General features: G+C 36.2%; 1 protein-coding gene across 5 annotated transcripts in view; it reads left to right on the top strand.

The window, feature by feature from the left end:
* The window catches only part of Epha7 (EPH receptor A7), a 152,576-nt gene extending 142,354 nt beyond the window's left edge, over positions 1 to 10,222 (top strand). For 4 of the 5 annotated variants that reach the window (XM_085839446.1, XM_021161338.3, XM_021161337.2 and 1 more), the window contains exons 15-17: positions 4,057 to 4,250; positions 5,184 to 5,339; positions 6,655 to 10,222. In XM_085839446.1, coding sequence (XP_085695572.1) covers positions 4,057 to 4,250; positions 5,184 to 5,339; positions 6,655 to 6,769 — 465 coding nt within the window. In that variant the 3' untranslated portion in view covers positions 6,770 to 10,222. The remainder of the gene's footprint in view (positions 1 to 4,056; positions 4,251 to 5,183; positions 5,340 to 6,654) is intronic. The other variant, XM_021161340.3, reaches the window with a different exon arrangement.
* The last annotated feature ends 14,421 nt before the right edge of the window (positions 10,223 to 24,643 follow it).

Here is a 24,643-nt window from a genome sequence, read left to right as displayed (position 1 = left end):
TATGTGGTGCAAACTTTATCTCTAACTTCAGTATGATAACTGTATTTGCTTAAGATTGTTTTTGTAACACTCAATATAATTCCAGGTCAAAGCCATATCAATCATATTGTAGAAATATGATAGATATTTACTATAATTGTTAGTTGTGTCTTCAACTGGTAGTTTTTTTTTTCTGATAAGTTAACAACAACAACAGCAACAAACTACAGAATGTTGAACATCAGTTTCCAAAGAGGTGCAAGTATGTTGGCCAGTTTATCACCAAAGAATAAAACTTAACTTATACCAACCTTCTCTAAGTGGAAAAGCATTACCAGAGAGTCTCTGACAAGTCCTCTGTTCAAGGCCAACATTGTCAGTGACAACGTCTGGGTGCAAACTGAGGTCTCATGCTAGGATGTGTTAAAGATTTGTACTCTGGTGTCAGTGCTGTCAATGGGTAGCCCACTAATCTTTAAGCAGTCAGAAGAATTTTGTTTTCCACTGAGGTGAGTAGGTTTATCAGATGGCTTCATAAATTTCTAGAAGGCAATGGGATGCCTCCAAAAGTTCACTACCTCCTTCCTTCCTGGAAGGTGCTTAGTGGTACTTGCTTCATTGGCCCAAAGTTCTAAACATGCATGGGATTCTAAGCTCAAGAAGTCTAAAAGGCATCATGAAAGCTTGGGGCCCTCTCGATGCCAGAAGGATGTCAGAAGGATCATAAACATAATTGTATTTTACAAGAAGATTTGGAACAAAAGCAAAAGTAGATAATCCTTCCTACATTCTTTTTCTAAGGCAACCTAAAGCAGTACAGACAGGGTGGACAATTAGGAGGTAGAGCAAATGATGTGAACTGAGCAAATGCTGTTGGTATTTAAATAAAATTTTGTCAAATTAGGAAAATATTCTATGTGTTCACTATCAGCAACTTTGGGTATAAAGAGAGTCACTCTTCCCAATGAGGAAAATAACTTCCCATGTGTTTATTGTGTGGTAATTTTAATGTATAAAGTTTTGGAAGTTAGTGATTATGTGCACTTCACAGGTTAAGCTACTGTTTAAATCACTTAGCCTAGATATTCAAAAGTATATCTACTTTACTCTGAAGTGTTTATATATAATACTTGAATCTAAGAACACCACTGTTACTTGAATGTGAGATAAGTTTTTGTTATAACCCAGTGGTTCAATTCCAAGTAACAGTCTCACAACTGTGTATATCTTCATTTCCTGGAGATCCAACACCCTCTTCTCATCTCTGTAGGTATTAGGCAAACATGATGCTACTCATACAAACATGTAGGCAAAACACCCATACACATAAAATAAAGAACTAAATAAAACCTTTAAAAATATGATTCCATGTATATATGTACAAATATTTGTAATACATATACATATATGCTATCTTTATAAAGTTACCATTTATGTATGTTTGTCCATGGGATAAATAGCATGATAAAGATATATTTGGGGGTATGTTTTCAAAGCTATATGCTTGCGGTTTGGGGACCAACGGTGCTCATGTAACTTCTATCAATGTTCGTAATCATCACTACTTAATGTTTCCCCCTTTAGTGTTCAAAAATAAACAGTACTTGTGGAAACTTGGTGAAGACTTACCTTGAGACCAAAACTGTATTCAATAAGATGTAGAGCAATTGTTTCAAGACCATATTTTTCAGGACTTAGAACCATGAAAAAGTGGTAACTAGTTGCCTATGCGTACAAAAGAGAATTCAGCACCATTCTCAGATTTCTGCTAGGATAACTCTAAGTTACATTGGATGAATCAGAAAAGCATTGGAGGCAATAAGATACATTCAATTTTAAACTTATAGATTGTGATATACCCATGAAGCCTATGAGATTTTTAGTAAAGTAATGCAATATAGATAACTGTACAATTTGAAGATTTGGAACTAGGATTTTATGGTTAACACTTTTTAAATATTGCTAAAATTAAGTTTATTTATCTTTTTACATTATACTGTATGCATACATGTTTCTCTTAAAGTACAAAATGGACTCGCTTTGTTTTCCATATGTATAATCAATTTTTCTCCTTAAAGAGTTAGTGCTAGTCGTCTGATTCATGTCACCCTCCATCTTACATATATTATCCTGTGCTATTCCTGCAAGAAAACATGCATCTTGTTGACAAGTGTCCCTAAAAAATACCAAAGTCTTTAACATTTATTAATGGCAGTTTGTTGTCTGACTATATCTGTCTTTATTTTCTTAAAAAACTCAAGGTTAGTTTTGTGTAGTTTCTTTTCAAAAAAGGCCCTTTTTTCCTTACTTCTTTATTTCATTTTTGAGATTGTAATATATTTACAAGATTTCTCCCTTCCCTTTTCTTCCTCCAAAACCTCATTCATATATATATATATATATATATATATATATATATATTTCCAAGTTTTCCTCCAAATTCATGGCGCTTTTAAAAAATAAGTTGTTATTATAAGCATATACTTACAGTATATATATACATGTTCTTAAATGTAATCTGTTGAGTCCATATAATGTTACTTTTCTGTACATTTTCAGGGCTGACAATTTAGCACTAGACAGCCAATGGGAATGCTCTTCCCTAAGGAAACCTACTTCTCCTTAACGTTCCTCAGTGTAAGGTCAAGGACTCATGGCTTTTCTCATCAACTGTGACTTACTCATTGGTGTCATCCTTGCTGAGTTTATCGCTCAGTGATGATGTTGGTGAAAGCTTATGTGGATGACTACTGTCATTGCTAGGAGAGACAGTCTCACAGCAGTCTCCCTCTTCCTCCCCATCTTACAGTCTTTCCTACCCCTCTTCCACAGTGAACTCTGAGCGTTAGGTGCAGGAGTGTCTTGTAGATGCATCCTTTGTGATTGGGCTCTACAGCTTAGTGTTCTGATTGCTTGGAGTTTTATAGAGTGGTCTCTGTTGCACAAATAAATTGTGGTTTTACAACCACAGTTTACTAAATCAGTATAATTTCTAGCAACAATCTATAAACATTTGTCCTTATGTCCACTGACTTTTCTTAAATTTTTAATACTATCATGATAGCTAATGTCAAGAAATGTATTTCTCCTTGAGTAATATTTTATTTGTTTTATTTTTAATCTCTTATTTAGGTTATAGCTTGCCTTCCTATTGTCTTCCCTGTGCTGATCAGATTAATAATAGTTTTAGATTTTTAAGATTTTTTTCCTTTTCATATAACCAAGAACATAGGTGATAAGAAACATAAGCTCTCTAATATCTTTAAAGAAATATCTGTACAAACCTATTTTATGTTTGTAATTAATATTTGAAGTCGATACAAATAATTACTCTGGCTGTGATTTATCTATAAATTGTCTATGATAAAAAAATTTAAACCAGTACTATGAATCATTAAGCCTTAACTAAAAATTCATTTCATTTTTCTGCTATAAAGCTTTCTCTATATCTGTCAGGTAGGTGAATATGGAGACAGGAAGGAATCCAGCCACCCCTCACGGACCAGAGCAAACTGTATGCAGCAAGGTCTTACATTGCATTGCCGAGAATAGTAGCCTTCTTGGGAGTTAAAAGGAAAGTGTGTCCGATAATAGGTTTTGGCAGGCCACATTCACATTGTGTGCTCTCTTGTTTGATGAGTGTCATCTGCTCCCGTCAAAAAGTGGAACTCTTTGGCTTACTTTCAGTAACTCAATTTCCTTTTCCACTTTCATTATCTTTTACTTCTATGCACATGTGTATTCTTACAACTATATTTGGCTGAGAGAGTTCCATAACACGTCCCCTTTTGAAAATCTCTGGGGTGGCATTAAAAATATTTCCATCTCTTGCTCCCTCTGTGAGCTTAATTGCTGTTCCCTATTGCTGAATTAACGAGGAAATGTCATCATATCCTGTGCCTCCTGGACCCCATAATAACATGCCTAATATATTCATGAATGTTTTGGAAAGAAGAAGTCTTTGTAAGCAATATGTCTTGCTCTTATCTGGATAAACCATTTTGCCTTCCAAGCAGTTCATTTCATTGTAATTGAAGCTCAGTTGGTAATCTTTTTTAATGTCCTTTTGGCTATCAGGTCATTAAAGCGATAGAAGAAGGTTATCGTTTGCCGGCACCCATGGATTGTCCAGCTGGTCTTCACCAGCTAATGCTGGATTGTTGGCAGAAAGATCGGGCGGAAAGGCCAAAGTTTGAGCAGATAGTCGGAATTCTAGACAAAATGATTCGAAACCCAAGTAGTCTGAAAACACCCCTGGGAACTTGTAGTAGGTAAGAAATCCCCAGTGAGATGGAACTGAATGAAATTAAAATATCCACATAATTTACCTTCTTACTCTTTTCCCAATCATACCCTGACTTCTGTGTTCAACCGTATATCTATACTATAATGTTAGGTTTACAAAGCTTTATTAGCTTTTTTTTTCTTTTTTCTTTTTAGATGGTTTACCTTACTTAGTATTTAACAAAATCCATTCATTGTTATTGGACCTCTCTTTTCTTAGGATTTCTGAGAACATGAGATGTCTTTCTCAGAAAGTGCTGGCTGGGTCTTTGTGACCAGGTAGACAGGCATTGCTTTTGGGCCTGATTGTTACCATCTTGCTTTGATTATGTGGCTTTGCTGTATTCTTAGAACGTAACTTATTGTCTTTCTTTGTTATCTTATAAATGCTTCTGTAGAATTAGAAATTATAAAATGTGACTCTGCATATACTGTTCAAGATGCCCATTAAGTACAGTCCCTTCACTCTGGGCCCAGGGCATAGCAGTAGTTTTTTTCAGCTACAGCTGCAGAAAAGCTTGCCACTGTGGGCCGCACTCAGTGGGCTCTCTTATCTCTACAGGACTCCCAGTATGTCACCAAAACAGAGAATGTTTAATGCTCTGAATAGCACCCTGGCACCCTGCGTGAGTTAGGATACAGCCAGATATCTTTTACTAAAAAGCCAGGGAACAAATATGACTCTTCCAAGCTTCATCACTTATATAGTGTTTATGAGCATGTAGAAGAAACAGGCCAGTGAGCACTCTTACAGTGAAAACTTAAATTCAGGTATTTGTAGTTTCTGGATAATTTACTCTGTTTGGGTTTTGGTTAAGACATCTTACTGTATTTCCTATAGCCTTCTTGTATGTATCCAGACATCCATTTCTGGTAATTGCTGAGAATATTTTTTATTGCTGTGTTTTACTCTTACCTAGACCCATAAGCCCTCTTCTGGACCAGAGCACTCCTGACTTCACTGCCTTCTGTTCAGTTGGAGAATGGTTGCAAGCTATTAAAATGGAAAGGTATAAGGACAACTTCACAGCAGCGGGTTATAACTCACTCGAGTCTGTGGCCAGGATGACTATCGAGTAGGTTTATACTTATTAAATTGTATTTAATAATTGACCAGGTGCAATCCACAATTGTGGATTATCCTATATGCTGGATTATCCTGTTTAGAAGCCTGTAGGTCACAAAATCAAGGTGGGAAAAGGCATTTCTTTTAAAAATAGTTATGTGACAGCAATGCTTTTAAGTATAGTTTTCTTACACAGCATACTAACCTTTTTATGAAATCAGTAGTCACATGGTAATTTTGTAAATGAGAAAGCTAAAGGTCAGAAAATTTGAATATCCTCTATGATGACTCAACGGGAGTCTGACATCTAATTTGTCTCCATGGCCAGCATTCTGGACCCTGCACAGTGGGACTGTCTCCTTATTAACCACTGCATCATTCAGGCTCCTATTCACTGAGGAATATTTCAGCAGTCAGCTTTTAAATGACTATGAATTTAAACTCAAAAGACTTAAGTTGTGCTTTCTAGTCAATCATTGATTAAATGGTCCTTAAAACTCTCCTAAAGCCCTCTCACCCTTGCAACCAAATATTCTTTCTGAATACACCAAGAAATGACATACATGTGGACTTCAGCATATCCGCACTGTCCCCTTCTGTTTCTTTCTAACAACCAATACATAAAGTTGGCGTGCTTATACCTGAATTTCCAGAGTAAACTGTATCTCTGTCATTCTGTGCTCTTGAAAGAACCTGCAATATAATACAATAGTATTACCTCATTGCAATGTTTCTGGTACTTGGAAATATCTAAGCTCAACTCTTACAGCTTTTAAAAAGGACACAAACATTGAAATAGTTATAGTTAACTCACTGCACATTTAAGCTTTAACTCTAGCATTGTACATATATGTAGCAGTTTTATTCTTGCTATTCAATTGAAGGAATACAATTGTATCTCTAGGAATTCATGCTCAGAATTACTCCCAGAATCCAGCTCACTGTACATTTCTGTGTGACATTGACTTCCTCAACTTTCTCCTGGGTTCCCAAAACAATTTTCACTATTACAACATCCCATGTTTCCAGTTATATAATTTACAATGTCCAGTGTTTCAGGTAACATTCCATTGCCTTTTAAAATAAAATCTCAGGATGAATTAAAAAGCAACAGTATGGTAAACAGACTTGTTCATCCAGTATTTTCAAATGAGACCATCCAAATACATCAGTATCTTCTTTAGAGTAAGGCTGTAGCACCCAAGAGTACCGTTAGTATACCTCAGCCAACAGGTAATACCACGCGTGAGTGGCTGTGAAGAAGCACGCAGAGCACGATCAGTTCTTTGTCATGTATCTGATAAGCATGCCCTTGTCTTTTTCAGTGATGTGATGAGTTTAGGGATCACACTGGTTGGCCATCAAAAGAAGATCATGAGCAGCATCCAGACTATGCGGGCACAAATGTTGCATTTACATGGAACAGGCATCCAAGTGTGACACATCGGCCTCCCTCAGATGAGGCTTAAGACTGCAGGAGAACAGTTCTGGCCTTCAGTATACGCATAGAATGCTGCTAGAAGACAGTTGATATACTGGGTCCTTCCTACAAGAAAGAGAAGATTTTAGAAGCACCTACAGACTTGAACTCCTAAGTGCCACCAGAATATACAAAAAGGGAATTTAGGATCCACCAGTGGTGGCCAGGAACACAGCAGAGACAATAAACAAAGTACTACCTGAAAAACATCCCAACACCTTGAGCTCTCGAACCTCCTTTTTATCTTATAGACTTTTTAAAAATGTACATAAAGAATTTAAGAAAGAATATATTTGTCAAATAAAAATCATGATCTTATTGTTAAAATCAATGAAATATTTTCCTTAAAATATGTGATTTCAGACTATTCTTTTCCAGAACCATCTGTGTTTATTCTGCTTAAGGACTTTGTTTTAGAAAGTTATTTGTAGCTTTGGACCTTTTTAGTGTTAAATTTATGACACGTTACTACACTGGGTACCTTTGAAAGACTCTCAAACTTAAAGGAAAGCAAAACTACGCACATAGTTGAGGATATGACTTTGTCCTTCATGGCTTTGGTATCCTGGCTGTGTCATTTTGTTCTGTTAAACCAGTGATGTTTTGATATTGTTTGCTGATTGGCAGGTAGTTCAAAATTGCAAGTTGCCAAGAGCTCTGATATTTTTTAACAGGAATTTTTTTTTTTATTTGTAAAAATCAGACAACATACTAACTTTTCAATGAAAAAAAAAAAAAAAGAAAGCAATAATGATCCATAAATACTATAAGGCACTTTTAACAGATTGTTTATAGAGTGATTTACTAGGCAGAATTTAATAAAAAAAAATGTCAAATTTTAGGTTTATGTGTATATGATAAAAGGCTGAGGCTTCGTCTAAAGATGCTGGTGAAAGCAAGACTGGAAGCAGAAGCTCTCCAGCGTTGGCTAACCCAATCCGAGCACATCAAGAGCTTCAGTCTTGTGACAGTAAGAAATTTAGGAACATAGTTGACCTATATTTTGTATTCTTTCTTGTTGAATGCAGTCCAAATACAAAAGTAAGGAATTCAGTTTTCTATTGTTACTCTGAAGCAAGATCACAGGGGCCGTTCTCTTCTCACCACTCACAGACAAACTGGCCGCAAATATTTCCACCAATGCAGTGAGAAGAAAGCAACACAGAGGTATTCTATCTATGAACAGTGACACACACACACACACACACAAACCCTTTTAGGTCAAAACTCTTTTACCCCAGAAGGAAGAAGTAAAGGGTCTGGCTTTTCTGTTTCCACTTTATTTATCAGACCATATTATTTGGTTACTGTGTTAGAATTTCATAAGCAATAATTAAATGTGTCTTTATAGCTATTTCAGGAATGTATACATATTTGAGTAATGTTTTCAAAAGTTACAAAAATCATGAACTACCCCAAAACTGAACTGTTGTACTTCCAAAGAAAATTGGGCTGTTTATAATGATTTTCCTAGAGAAAGATCCCAGGGATCGGTCCTAATTGGTGTTGTTTGGTAATGTGGACATCCACAAACAAACAAACAAACAAACAAGAACAGGTAACAAGCAAAATCTGTAAATGTTCCTTTGTAAAACTTGTAAATTTTATTTATACCGTCTTGTTTTGTATACACATTTCTCAGTCGTGGCTCCGAGGACATGAAAATGCTCTATATTTTTCTATTTTACTTGCAGAGCTTCACAAAGAAACAGGTATTTTCAGTGCTACTTAATGTGTTTTCCCACATTTAGGACCAAAGATGGCTATAGAAAACTCAAATGGATTGCTTCCCAAGCCCCTCCCTACCCTTCTTTTTCCTTTTTATCACTGTACAGTGTTATTTGATATTTTAATTTATTTTTTTCGATTGAGTAGAAAACTCATTTTGATTTCTCTAAACTGTTTTTTGTCCCTAAGGAAAAAATAATCTGTAAAAATAGTTTTAATTAGCATAATCCAGTCACCCTAGACACTTCCATTTGTAATCTTTGTAATAGACTGTAAATATATTTTTGGAACTATAACACAATGTGCTTGAGGGTTATTTTTCAGTGTCTGCAGTGTATACAAAAGTGTTTAACCTCAGTATAGCACTTTACAATTCTAATCAGTAGCGTTGGCCTTTGTGCGAATGAGTGCGAGCTTGAGCGAGTGTTCTCTAATTCCGTTTGGATTCCGGACTCACTAATAATGAAGTTCTTTTCTTGTTCATAGCTTAAGGTGCTTATTTTTTCTATTAAAAATTAAATTAACAAAAAAGCCATTCTAGAAATAGAAGACGCAGTATGGTACATGCAGACAGAGTCTTTCCTGCTTTTTCTAGTAATAGATTTATAGTTGAGTAGTCTTTCTTGAGTAGAAGGGCAGAAAAAAAGTGGTTTTTTTGAGTTTTCTTTTCAAGAAATAACTTTTTCCTTCAGCAATATACCTCATCTGCCTTAAATTTTTTACAGCTCTTTACAGGGAAAGGGGAGACGGGATGGGAAAGACACAGCACAATAGGAAGTGGATGATTGCATCGTGCTCTCGTTTGTAGGTTTCTTTTCCTAATCAACACTATGATTTTGAAGTACGCGTACACGAAGCAAACGTGAAGAGATAAGGAATTAGCATTGTGAACCTGATTGTAATCCTCTCTTCCGGAAAGAGATGAGATGCTATTGCGATGAGAATGTACAACTTGCACCTTGAAATCTTTTTTGATAATTAGTGCTCAGGGGAGGGGGGGAAAGTAGAGAAAGCAAACGCCCAACAGAGAATTCCAAAAGTATAGAACACGCAACAGGAAATGGCCTCCTTGCTTTAATACAGCCACCTTTTATAGAACACCGCCCATCCAAACCACCTGGTTTGCGTTCAGTACTGAGATACATTCAAGTAACTTCTTACATTGGGAGCTAATATTTTCTCAGCAGTGGATCAGGGCCCTGTTTTACTAGACTGGTGGCTGGCTCATGCTTCTCAGAGCACTGTTAGTAGAATCATATTGTATACTTATGTAATCTACATTAGCTAGCACTCTTTAGGACTATATTTTAATTGCTCCTCTTCTTGGTGTTTCTAAGACAATGGAAAGGGTGTAAGTCACCTCTCTTTTATTTAGGTAATGCTGATCCCTCCCCTTTTGTTTCCTGAGCAGCCCAGAACTGTACTGCTCCCCAATGTGCATGTCCAATGAATTACTGATGTGTATTTTTTTGCTATATGTGGAGAAATCATGGGGAACTCGGGGCGAAATATGCTTTTTGTTGGTTGAATTTTGTCCCTCCTTGCCTAAGAATTACTACAGGGGTCATCCTTTTATAAGGACAAAAAAAAAAAATGCTTTTGAACAGTGTCTTCAATGTATCAAGCACAAATAACTCTTTCTTCAACACGAATCATAAGTCTCTTTTTACCAGCTTAAAATAATAAACGAGTCTATTAGACAATGTAAAGAAAATCCTGTCTCCAGTCATTGGTGGGTTCCTTCACATTCCGTATGCTTTCCTTTCCTAGCTAATAAGATTTTGAGAAAATAGTTGAGTGGGCTGATCAGAATATGAATAAAACTGATTATCCTTACACCCCCTCATGGATACTGACCTAATTTCACTCTAATCATTTATTATGGGATAACAAGACTGTTTACAAAGGGCCAGATTGTTGAACATTTGAGTTAAAACCTGGTTTTGTTTGTTCCTGAAGCAACTACAGGAGAATACCAAGAATATTTGCATAAGAAAGGAAGTAGTTTGTTGCTGGCCCTTGACAGACACTAAATGTCAGACAAAGCAGAGTGACAAGGGGGAACATTTGCATTTTTACTGCTGGGTAATGCAAACAGGAACCACCACAAAGGGAAATGTACCCCAACTAGTTCTCTAATCCCGCTGTGGAGCACAGACTCCTGGCTTATGGATCAACTTGCAAATGAAACTCAGAAAACTCACCATCATGGAAAGGTGAACAAGAAGTAGCAAACATGTCAAGAAAATGCTCATTGTGTTGAAGGATCCAGATGCTTCTCATGCTGGTCTGAACCAAAATGCAAGGAGAATATTCTAACTTACGGCTACCGTACCCATTCCTACTGAAGACATAATAATATAGCAGGCTAAGATGTAAGGCAGTAACGAACAGAGAAAAGTCCCATCATTAGTTGTGCGTATGAATGATAACAAAGTTCAGAACACAAAGGCAAATCCCTAAAATGAGCAGATATTTATTAAAGTTCTGTGTCTATATGTGCTATAAAATCATCATCATTTGGCAATGTCTTTCCCAGAATTATTAAGATATAATTTATAAGCATGTGACCACTATGAAACAAAAAATTATTTTAATATTTATGATGTTCATCTTTTTTTTGGTATAGCATTTATTTTTGTTTCAATAAAAACTCAGTATCAGTTATGAGGAAACATTCTGAAGAAAGAAATGAAAATCAAAAAGCAAAAGGGGGAGAATCATGTTTCTAAATACAGAGATCATAATTACATATATTACCCAAGTAATAAAAGTAAGCATGTGGTGCCTGGGAAATTTTAAAACTACTGAGAGGCAGTGACCCTGAGTCCATGTGTGCTAGCCTTAAGCACTTCTCTGGTCACTTCATTGTGTGCATCTCAATATAGTTTGATGAATGTGGGCACAAGAGTAACATTGCAGTACAAATCCTGTGAGCTGCATTAGAGTTAAGTGCTGTAGGGTTTTTTTTCCAAGTTCAATGATTGAATGTAATTAAATCTATAATTAAACAATAAAAGATCCCTTCTGATTGACCTTGAGGTTAAAATAAATATAATTAATTGATTCAGTTTAATTGGTCCTATTGCACAAATGTTTTCTGGGTAAGAATAAGAAACAGTAGTCTAAGATTTCATAGGTTAGTAAGAATCAAAGTCATTCCTAAGATATATAATAGTTACAGGCATTCCTACATTTGATACTTTGGCAAAATAAAAAGTGAGATTTTTTTTTATGAGCTTCCATGGATAAATTAATTCCAATGAGCTTGATCTGCACTTACATTGAATTATTTCAAATGTCCCAGGTTTCTGAAGATTATTTTTCTTATCTTTTAAAATTTGCCACCTGTAATTTGATATCTTTATAGATTTTGTATATGGCCAGTATAGCATAAGATATCTTTAGTGTATGGGTATGAACAGATGTGACTATAGAACTTACTTAAGGATGCCTGAGAAGAATGTGGCCCATTTGTCTGAAGCAATGTTCATTCTAATTTAGACTAAGACAAGAACATGTTCAAGTCTCACCAATGAACCACATAACCCAAACTACACAAAATGCATGCCTGAACAACAAACTAGAAGGTACAGAACATTAAAGTGCCTGTGCAGAGCTGCCATTTATTTGTTACTCTTAATTTTTGAAATGAGACAAACAGCTCAAAAGCAATTGTTTCTCGGTGACATGAATTTATAAACACATTGTATGGATATCATAGACTCCTGTACCAATTAAGAAGCAAGCCTAACCTTAAATTCCTTGGCCAATATGCTGAAACTAGAAACTGCTTACATTAAAAACAGAGAAATGTAAGACTCCATGGACCCTTTTGGGTAAAAGAAACGAATACTTTGAGCTAGAACACTCCCAGGATGCCATTGATGTGCTGGCCCAGCATTGCTGTGATGCCATGTTTTCGCTTAGCGCCTCAGCAGCCCCATGCTAAGCTCTCCATCCATTAGCTTGAACTCAGCATGGTGGAAATAGCAGGATCCAGACACTACATACAGTCTCAGCCAGACTTGAAGTGAACATGTGCAGATGGTTGCTATTGTTGATTCCAAGGCCTATAAGATAGGTTTGGTATGAGATAGCTTAACAAGGTACACTTCTAAACTTATGCTCTTCAATATCATAGACCCTCACAGTTTTTTTTTTTTATTTATTTAGTTTTACTATGTAAAAGAAGCTGACCTTGAGTTCACAGCAATTCTACTACCTCACCCTCCTCATACTCTTTTAAATGGGAGGGATCTCCCTCTCCCACATATTTCCTCTAGGTTTTCTTTAATAACATGAGTCAGACTTATTTCTCTTCTTTGTGCTTCACCACATTGCCATATTGAGATCATTCAATCCTGTTCTCCTGATAATCTGGGTGTTTCTCTCCTGCTTTAAGTGATCTTGGAAAGTAGAAACCAAGTGGAATTCAATGCCAGTATTTTCTCATACTCTGTAGATATTCTATAAATGCCTCATAATCCTTAAAGTATAAATAAATTCCATACACACACACACACACACACACACACACATATATATATATATATATATATATATATATATATATATATATATATATATGAATAAGTAAGGTACAGTGATGGCTGCAGCAATGGGTATTAAGAGAACAAATTAATTTCAGAGCATGGATCAGTGCTGCTAAGACTGGCAGAAGCAGCAGGCATGCCTTTCAGGACTGGGAAGAGAAACACAGAGACATGGAAGGTGGAAGGAGCTGCTTAGTGTACAGGCCAGGGTGCTCTAAATGGCAGACTTTTCCAGATGTTTGAGAGGAAGAGATACCATTGGTTGTAATAACTGGGCAAAATTAAAGGCAGATGAAATTAAGAGGAAGAAATTGGACTTGATGAGAGAATACATGGATCTTTTATTACTTACTAATATCTCACTGGATAAGGCAAAAACAGACTAATTTTAAGGAACAGTCGTAGCACAATTTTTCACTCTTTAAAAGGAAGGGTGTACATTTTATTATTCTAAGATTTTCAGGAAAAAAATGACAATAGTCCAATACTTAAACTAAACATATATTTATAATTCTAAAGTTAAGTAAAAAGGTAATATAATATAGTACAATTTTGTAGGACATATATAAGTCTACTTTCTATTTATTTCATAAAAGAAAGCATTGGCCAAGGAATGATTACTGAAGAGAGAATGAATGAATCTCAGAGTATACGGTATTCATTCTTGCTTTACATACATGAGAGAAAGTGAGTGAAATGTTTAAAATGAGTAATGATAGAGCCATCTTTAAAGTTGTTCGATTGAATCAGAGAAATGGCTCAGCAGGTAAAGGTGCTGGTGGCCACACCTGATAGCTTTTGGTCCCCTGAACTCAAGTATAAATGGAAAGAACCAGGAACCACTCCTCTGAACTCTCACACACATTGATAAACAAGTTCTCTTGCATTTTAAAGTTGTCCGTAATCCACTTGCACATACGTATATATGTATGTATGTATGTATGTATGTATGTATGTATGTATGTATAGATATGTGTATGTGTGTGTTTATATTTATACATGGGCACATTATTTTTGAGGTCAAAGAACAACTTATCGAAGTCAGTTTTCTCCTTCAACCATGTGAATGCAAAGGAAGAGCAAAGGTGGCCATGCTTGCCAGCAAAGACCTTTAACTGGTGAGGCATTTTGATGGCGCAAGCATTATGTGTTAAAACACATATGCATTCTTAACCATTAACTTTCCAACAAAGGAGATTTAGGTTATAAATCATGTTTGACCCCTACCTCATACTTATCTTTATTCCTTTTAAATTTTTTTCAGTACCATTAACTATATTTGTGAGATGAGTATCAAAAATGAAAGAATTTTCCATCTATAAACATCTGCCTGGTATATACTATTGCTGTTAACATTTCGCTGTCTTTTAAACCAAGTACAATCTCAAATCCACTTTCCTAAATTATGTTCACATCACCTTCCCAACCCTGTTTGGATTTAGTTTTCTGTTCAACTTCCTTAGTAATTTCTCCCAAACCACATATAAAGAATCAGCATAAAAGTATATGATACAAATCATTAACCAGAAAACTTAATTTTGTAATTGACATTGATAGCTGGGACCTAGTCTATGAGAGAAATTTGCCTTTCCATGTTCTTGAGAAGGTAAACATATTTATTTTAGCATTTAAAAAATGTTTTATGTCTTTATACTACAAACTTTCTTTGGGGAATAAGAAGACATACCATATATATGAATACAACATAATTAAAGGCTGTATATGGTTTGTCTTTCTATGCAGTAATAGTTATGAATTTCTATAGAACAGAAATTTTTAATTTAAGTAGAAGGACCCAAATTCTTTTTCAACTTTTTCTCTTTTTATGTATCTCTCCTAGTGACTTGAAGAGCCCTCTGGAACTATGACCAAACACATCGTTTTGCTAAGATTATTCTTTGTGGCGTGATACAAACTGCTCCTTGTAAGTGGAGAAGTTTCACTTACATTTTCTTTCATCTAAACTCAGGGTTAATTTTTTTGTCTGTCACTGCATTTGTAGAACTGGGAGTGGAGACACTCCCCCTTCACTACCTGCCTTGATCTTACAGTCTCATTTCTCATTAGCCAATCATATCTCAGGATTTTATTTTTTTCTCCTATAATTACTTCTGCTCCCGCATAGAGAAGATTCAGTTTTCCAAATCAATTTATGTTTTGAAATCTAGGTACAGTGCCAGACACTTAGAAGACTTCAAAGTTTGTGTGATTGGTGGATTTCCAGAACGGGAATCTTCACAGTTCTCTGGTACATCCTAAACTCAGTATGTACAGGCTACTCTCTACAACCGCCTTAGTTACTCATACTCCAGAGGCCGATGTACAGTCTATGTCACACAAGTCTCTCCGTGGCTATACTACATCTGATTTCAATGATTCCTTGTTTTAACTGACTCAAAACTCTAGACCACAATATCACAATGCTCAACACATGTCCTAAGAATACACAATGCAAATAACCTCAGCATTCAAGCATCACATGCAAAAACATCATATTCATACCCAATTAACTGTTCATAAAATTTTGGGTTGGGTATATATATTATGTATGTGTATATTGTACATGCATACATTATATATTTAAATAATATTCATATAAAGGATTTTATATAATATATGCATATATCATATATACATATATAGATATAAGACACATTACATATGTGCATTAAAATTATATGTAAATAATTCACTCTTATTTTTTTTCTTCTCTCTTCCTCTGATAGTTGTACAAATCATGATTTTCTCATATCGCGACCACTTCTCTCTTTGACAAGATATCCATGTAGCTGAAACTCAAGCAATGTCACACGGTATTAAAGCTACATTTTATTGTTTAACACTCTTAAATGTATGTTTAAATTATTTCATTTTATTTATGTAGACTAAATTAAATTTGAAACTTATGCTGCTGTAGTTGTGCATCTGTATTTTCTGTCTTCCAACTAGCAGCAAACTTCGTTCCTGTCTTTCTACATGGCAGACCTAAGCAGAGCCCTTATACAGTCAGTCTCAATGGTAAACCTCACATCTTCTACAAGCATAGATTTCAGGGTTAATTCTATCACAGTGATGTGTGTGTGTGTGTGTGTGTGTGTGTGTGTGCGCATATACCTGGTTATATACCTGGTTATAGTATTACCTGTCCCTCTCTTCACTGTCCTAAAATAAACAAGATAATCATACATGTATTTAAACATTATTAAAACAAGAAAATTGAATTTTATCTACCCTGAAGCCCCCACAGAGCAAGAAAACACAATTGATTAATTCAGAAATAACAGTAGTTAAATTCAGAAACATTTTATAAAAGTTGGATCATACCTGTCCCTCATAGGCTAGGAGTCTATGCATAGGTGCAAATTCAAAGATTTTCTTGCTTAGATACTCAAGCTTGCTGTGATGTTGCAGCTTGTGACTTTTGATGCTTTTAAACTCATACACTCTACATAGTGCTTCCATATACATGTATACATATACATGTGTGTATATATGTATATATATATATATATATACATACATATACATATATGTGTGTGTATAGAAAACATAATATATCTATAAATACAACACAATTAAAGGCTGGATATGGTTTCTCTTCCTATGCAGTAAGAGTTATGGATTTCTACAGAACGGAAAATTTTAATTTAAGTAGAAGGCAAAAACAGACTCATTTTAAGGAACAGTAGTAGCACAATTTTTCAGTCTTTAAAAGGAAGGGTGTACATTTTATTATTCTAAGATTTTTAGAAAAAAATGACAATAGTCCAATTCTTAAACTAAACATATATTTGTAATTCTAAAGTTAAGTAAAAAAGTTATATATATATATGTACATATATATGTATATATATATATATATATCCATTGTAGTAAAGCAAAGATTATCTTCATTTATTTATGATTATGGCTTCAATCCCACAAGTGTTCAGTTCCATATATTCATCAATTACTGCAGAAGTCAAACAAAGTCTGCACATACCACATATGTTTTTTTTTTCCTTTGATTCAGGGTTTCTCTGTATAGCCCTGGCTGTCCTAGAACTCACTTTATAGACTAGGCTGGCCTCAAACTCAGAAATCTGCCTGCCTCTGCCTCCCGTGCTAGGATTAAAGGCATGCGCCACCACGCCCAGCATTCTTCATTCTTAATAGTTTTAACTGTAAGAACAGTTTTGTAGCTGCCTTTGATACTATACTATGCATCTCACATGTAACAAATACAATGATTCACTTGCTTAGCAGGACCTCAGTTTTGATAGGTGAACTAAGATTATCATATGTAGACCTACATAAATTGATATCGAAAAGGAAACTTTATATGTTGACAGGATAAAAAGAGCCTAAGATGAGGAGAAATGTTTAAGCTTTCTACAGCAGAAGCAGCCACCCTGCTTCCAACATTCACTGATTCCTTGACATTTGGCCAAACAATTTAACTCCATTAAACACAATTTCCCCATTCATCAGACTGGAGATAACAGCTTTGCTTGTTTCTAATTAAGAATACATGGAATTCAAAGGATAAATAAGCTTTAAATATGATAGAGCAGATTTAAAATAGCATGAGGGATATGGTTTTGAAAAGATGTTATCTGCTTTCCAACTGCCTTTTCATACGCTTCAGTTCAGCCTCCGAAATTACAAAGTATTAGGAAGCAATAAAAAAATTACCTGTTAATGGCTCTAGTATATTTTCTTGGCATTTTGTGGGGATTTTCATCTCGATTGTGGCTTTTGAAGCATAATGACTTGGATGCGAATAGTCCAAAGGTCTCCGCTGAACTTATTCTTTGATTTTGTTTTGATGGCTTCCAATTAAGCCCAGTTCCAAATTCAAAGTTTTTCTTTCATAGCTACTGAAGCTTTCTGTGATGTTGCAGCTGGAGACTTTCGATGCTCTTAAGCTCATAAACTCTATATCACGCTTCCTACTTCCCAAATGGCCTGTCATTTTCCCGGCTCCACAGCCCATCCCAGTGGTTTTTGGCCATCAGTATTCTGTGTGCAGACCCCTAGCCTATGACAAACATCAGACAGAGATAGATAGATAGATAGATAGATAGATAGATAGATAGATAGATAGATAGATAGATAGATAGATGATAGTTTTCTTGCTCTGTGGAGGCTTCGTGGTAGATAACTTTCAATTTTTCTGTTTAATTGTGTTTAAACACATGTCTGTTTATCTTGTTTATTCCAGCTATCTCTGTGTAGAGAGGGGCAGGTGAAGCCATAACTGATGCCTTGGCCACTTTGAAATTTCAGTGACAGTACTAAAACAGAATGCTTACACAGAAACAGAATGGCTGAGGCTGTCAGGATTGCTTTGAAGCTTTATAAAACTTCCATGGTTTAGAACTTGAATACAGACATTCTCATCTTACCCTACCATGACAGGCTCAGGATTGTTCTGCTTGCTTTTTCTTTAGTTATTAGACAATCACCATGTAGGATGCTTGGCATTTGTTGGACTTTTTACTGGGTATGTGGTTATTTCTTGACTAGTCATCTGGCACATTGGATTCACAAAGTACACAGCACTGCCATGGTTTTGTTTTTAAATACTAAATATAAATATAGATGCATATGTCCAAAGAGCCGTACCTTACAACCAACCACTTCAAAGCTACTAGTGAGTAAGTAAGTGAATTTATAAATACTACTGAGATGAAAGAAGAAGAATACTTCAAAGTATTATTGAGACAAACTCTTTGGCTTACAGTTTCTCCAGCATTCTGACTCATACCTTTGGCCTTACACAAATCCATGTCAGTTTCTATATGAAACTTTATGCCTTGATTCACAGCATGTGGCTTTATAAAACAGGCTGTCCCCGTGGTTCCTGAACCTCTCAGTTGGGCTTATCATATCACAATGCTTTTCTTTCTCAGTTATAGCTCACAAAACTCAATGTCAAATAAGCAAGGTAAATCATGTACTTCATTTCAAACGTATATATGCAAAATTCTTACCATTGAGAGAGTTCAAGACAGAAGAATTAAGCCTCTTATCCCTTCAGAGAGAAGAACAGGATTGGTCTTCATAATTCCTTGAACACTGTGGGAGGGATAGTAATATTTGCTATCAGAAAACCTTGGTTTGTTTTGCACTATGATACTGCCGGATTCTAGCACTCTAACCACGGAGCAGTCACAAAAGCACACTGCGAATCATGCTTCCCCTTTGCAAATGAGAATGGATGACTGTAACATATTTCATGTGATAACTGTTAGGAATGTGTGTGTGTGTATGTGTGTGTGTGTGTGTGTGTGTGTGTGTGCATGCGTGCATGTGTGTTCTTTTAATATATGTAATGCATATGTACATGTATGCATATTTGTTTCTACCTTGTATATATGAATACACACATATACATACACAAACACATATATTCATTCTTAGAAGAGTGGAAGAGTGTATGACCAGTGCAATTCTAATTGATAAGCTCTATAAATAAAGATCCTATGATATACATATGTTCAGATTGAAGCAATACTGATCTGAAGATGGTGTGTTTCATTTCACACACTCAGATGATTCTCTGGCAGGAGGTGTAAAGTAAGTTATTTCCTTGGCTGAAAGCTCAGTGAGTACAAAAGAGTGAGCAATACCATGTCCAGGGTATAGGAAAGGTTCGAGAGAACTTTTCAGAGAAGAAGCTGAGGCTGGCTTCACATGAAATAATTTCTTTATGCTTGCAGTACCTCAGCTATATCAATATACAGAATTCTAGAGGAAAGAGTGGCTTCTAGAAGTTGACTCCTTTGGTTCTGCCTTTGGGCCCCAAAGTAAATAAAATTAACTGCATAGATGCAGAAGAGAAAGGCACATTGTGTGCTCTTAAAGCATCTGTCTTTCACAAAATATTACTTTAAGAAAGACCTTAAACTTTTTGAAGCTGTTTTATTACCAAGCAAACACCTAAACTCTGTTGCCTTAAAGTACTGCTTTAAGGGGCAGGTGGAGGTAGAATAAAGAAAAAGACAAAAGACAGAGCTATCCTATCACACTATCTGCTACTGTGACAAAACATTTACTTTCCTCAGTTGAAACGAAGTCTTTACACGATGTACAGAGTGCAGAGCATGTCCTTTTCTTGTTCTTTCAAGGTCTTTCATCAGTGATTTAAAAAGGACTCCTGGCCGTGGATGCAGGTGCCATAATAACAGCATCTCAACACGGCACACAAGACACCAACTAATCTCCTCCCAAGATGCTGGGAGTGACATTTCCATTCTATACCGTCTCCACCACTGCTTCCCAACCAAGAACAGGTGATCATTAGGATGTCAGAATTTTTGAAGATATAACAAAAACTTTAGAATCACTGAAATCAACAGTAAGTATGTACTAAAATCCCACTGACATCACAAATGCACAGAATCAAAATAGAAATAAAAAGAGATAAAAAGCCTCTTGGTTCAGCGAACAGAGAGGTAGTTGATGGAAGGATGAATTGAGCTAAGAGTTGATGCAACATACACATATACATACCTCACACATGCACATACACACATAAATATATATAGCATATTCATATATATGTATATATACATACCACACATATACACACAGTATATATACACATGTATATGCATACATAATACACACATACATTTATATATATTTACTACAGATATTCACATGTGCTACAAACACACAAAAAACATACACATGTACATACACATTTGTATAGATGTAGATATCCCCAAAACATATAATGCCAATGTGTTCACAAAATATATACACATATGCATATAAATATACCACATATATATATGGGTGTGTATATATGTATGTGTATATATATGTATATATACATATCAGCTAAACAAATATGCACCACAAACATAAATGCATATGCCTATACTCACATACCCCATACACATTTACATATACCCCACACATGCACATGTACACAGTCAAGTACCTAAATGGGTTATTAGTTAGTATGAAAATAGCCTGACATTTGTAATCATACATAATCTAATAGCAAGGAGATAATGTTGAAAATACACTATTTTAGCCCTGTCTCAAAACTCAATGTAATTTATAATTTAGAAGTGAAAATATAAGCTAAAAATCTTGTTTTTTATAATTTAATTTTATTTTTTGCTCAAATATCTTTTCTTTTTGAGGTCAGAACTGACAGCTAATTTTCAAGAAACTGTACCAACAGCCTGACTTTCTAAAGCTGAATTGATTTATTGAGCCTATATATATATTGTAAATAGCTCTAGGCAAAATCATGCTAATTATATTATGCAACCTTGATCCTCTTTGTCATTAGAGAGAGAGAGAGAGAGAGAGAGAGAGAGAGAGAGAGAGAGAGAGAAACTATAAGCTTCATCCTTATATAAATGCTTTTTAAATGGAAGCACAGAGACTTTGGTAGGATAAGATGCACCAATGAGTCTCAGAAATTCCAGTCAGGTTGATACTATGCGGAGGAAAATCCACATATGAAATCATTTAAAATTGTTTTAAACTGACTCCTACTCATAGAAATAGGACTTCTATTCTTTTAATAAGGTACATGAAATGAAATATTGTTGTTAAAATCAGGCTGTGCCCTTTTCTCTTTCTCCATGGTGTGGCTCCTTGGGCTGTGACTTGTCACAATCAGCATTTGACTCCATTGCCAATTAAATTCCTAATTAGGATGACCCTCCTCCTTGGTGGATACAAGTGACACCATCTGGTGGGCACCACCCAGAAGGCACAGGAAGGTAAAGGTTGCCCCTTTATAATCGAGACAGTAGGGGCACATGAGTGTATTGAAATGATATCATGAAATCCAGGCCTGAGAACTTATATACACACCATGCAGAGGAAATATCTTAGCACCTTCACCTGGACCCTATAAGAAGAAGAACACCTATCATTTGAATGGGACCCAGGGACATATCATCTGGCCACACAGAGTGTGTATCAAGACAACAACAGGCAGAACTCCTTGTGCCCTAAGAGCTATAGCTCAGCTTATTTACTGACAGAGATTACCAGAATGGTATTGTGGTCTACTCATTTGTCTGTGAGGACTTTGAGTTTCCCTTTACCAATATCACCTCTGTGGTCCTTCACGTAGCTTCTGTAGCCCAACTTGATCCTCAGGACTGGCTCAACTCTAATTCTGAAGCTTTCTCCTGCAACGGGGTCCATAACAGGTCTCCACCTCATTGTAGGCTATTTTATATCCCTATTAGCTCCCCAATTTCTGCCTATCAAGGCCTATTTGAAATTCTGTGAACTGTGCTATATTCACTTTGTTTAATAAGTCATGTTAAACATTTTACATGATGATTAATGTAAACTGTACTTTTCTTTTTTTTTTAAATTAGGTATTTTCTTCATTTACATTTCCAATGCTATCCCAAAAGCCCTCCATACACCCTCCCGACTCCCCTACTCACCCACTCCCACTTCTTGGCCCTGGTGTTCCCCTGTACTGAGGCATATAAAGTTTGCAAGACCAATGTTTGCAAGACCACCATCTTTCCAATGATGGCCAACTAGGCCATCTTCTGCTACATTGCAGCTAGAATCACGAGCTCGGGGGGGGGGGGCGAGGGGGGGAGGTAGTGGTTAGTTCATATTGTTGTTCCACCTATAAGATTGCAGACCCCTTTAGCTCCTTGGGTACTTTCTCTAGCTCCTCCATTGGGGGCCCTGTGATCCATCCAATAGCTGACTGTGAGCATCCACTTCTGTGTTTGCTAGGCCCCGGCTTAGCCTCACAAGAGACAGCTATATCAGGGTCCTTTCAGCAAAATCTTGCTAGTGTATGCAATGGTGTCAGCGTTTGGAGGCTGATTATGGGATGGAACCCTGGATATGGTAGTCTCTAGATGGTCCATCCTTTCGTCTCAGCTCTAAACTTTGTCTCTGTAACTTCTTCCATGGGTGTTTTGTTCCCAGTTCTAAGAAGGGGCAAAGTGTCCACCCTTTGGTCTTCGTTCTTCTTCAGTTTCATGTGTTTTGCAGATTGTATCTTGTATCTTGGGTATTCTAAATTTCTGGGCTAATATCTACTTATCAGTGAGTACATAGCATGTGAGTTCTTTTGTGATTGGGTTACCTCATTCAAGATGATGCCCTCCCAGTCCATCCATTTGCCTAGGAATTTCATAAATTCATTCTTTTTAATAGCTGAGTAGTACTCCATTGTGTAAATGTACCACATTTTCTTTATCCATTCCTCTGTTGAGGGACATCTGTGTTCTTTCCAGCTTCTAGCTATTATAAATAAGGCTGCTATGCACATAGTGGAGCATGTGTCCTTCTTACCAGTTGGAACATCTTCTGGATATATGCCCAGGAGAGGTATTGCAAGATTCTCTGGTAGTACTCTGTCCAATTTTCTGAGGAACCACCAGACTTATTTCCAGAGTGGTTTACAAGCTTGCAATCCCACCAACAATGGATGAGTGTTCCTCTTTCTCCATATCCTTGTCAGCATTTGTTGTCACCTGATCTTTTGATCTTAGCCATTCTGACTGGTGTGAGGTGGAATCTCAGGGTTGCTTTGATTTGCATTTTCCCTGTTGATTAAGGATGCTGAACATTTTTTTCAGGTGCTTCTCAGCCATTCGGTATTCCTCAGGTGAGATTTCTTTGTTTATCTCTGAACCCCATTTTTAATGGGGTTATCTTAGAAACAAGCTAAACTATGATCTTCTAATTCTCTTGCAATTAAGCACTAGAGCCCAAGAACTCAAATATTAGTCCTAACCTGCTGCTCACAAAATCTGAAATTTTGTTTTTAATGATAATTTTTCATGGTTCTTGAACATTTGAAATATCTGCACACCAAAACATACCCACCTCCCATTTCCCCCTTTCAAACACTCCATGCATGGCCTCTTTTCAACTTGGTGTTATATTTTTGTTTGTTGTTTATAACTAAGTCCAATTAGTACTGGATGTGGATCATACCCTGTAAGCACTGGTGGCCTCATTAAAAAATAAAAAAATAAAATCTCTGTTCCCCAACAGAAATCAATTGTACATAGCTCCTTGGTAAGAGATGGGGGTCTGGAGAAAAACTTCACCACCTATGAGACAACTTTGGCTGGAGTGATTGTGTTCAAGTCTTTTGCATGTAATCATAGCTGAATTCATGAGTGCAATATCCAGGTCATGTCCAGATGTCAGCATCACACAGCATGCTCCACATCCTTAGACTATAACATTCTTTCTCCCTTCTCTTCCCAGATATTCCTTGAAACTTGATAATAGTGGTAACCCAGGTAGGGGAGTTTAGAAAGTTGTACCACTTAGGACTGAGCACTGAGACTTCTATTCTCAGCCTTTTGACCTGTTTAACATCTTAGTACTGACTGTTTCTTGTTACAAAAAGAAGCTTCTATGACCAAGGTAGAGAGAGGCCCAGGTCTGTAGCCACAAATGAAAAGGTAATTTTATAGCATGGCCATTGGCAAAAGAACAATATCAGGTTCTACTGGAGACTCTATGACCACCCCACCCATGGGCTTCTCACCAGGATCACAGTACCAGGTATAAAATTCCCTCTTGAGAAAGAGGCCC

Source organism: Mus caroli, unplaced genomic scaffold (assembly GCF_978045245.1).
Source record: "Mus caroli unplaced genomic scaffold, Mus_caroli_1 scaffold_6, whole genome shotgun sequence".
In the NCBI taxonomy this organism is placed as follows: Eukaryota; Metazoa; Chordata; class Mammalia; order Rodentia; family Muridae; genus Mus; species Mus caroli.
Note: the sequence above shows the minus strand (reverse complement) of the source record. Positions and strands in the feature narration are given on the sequence as shown.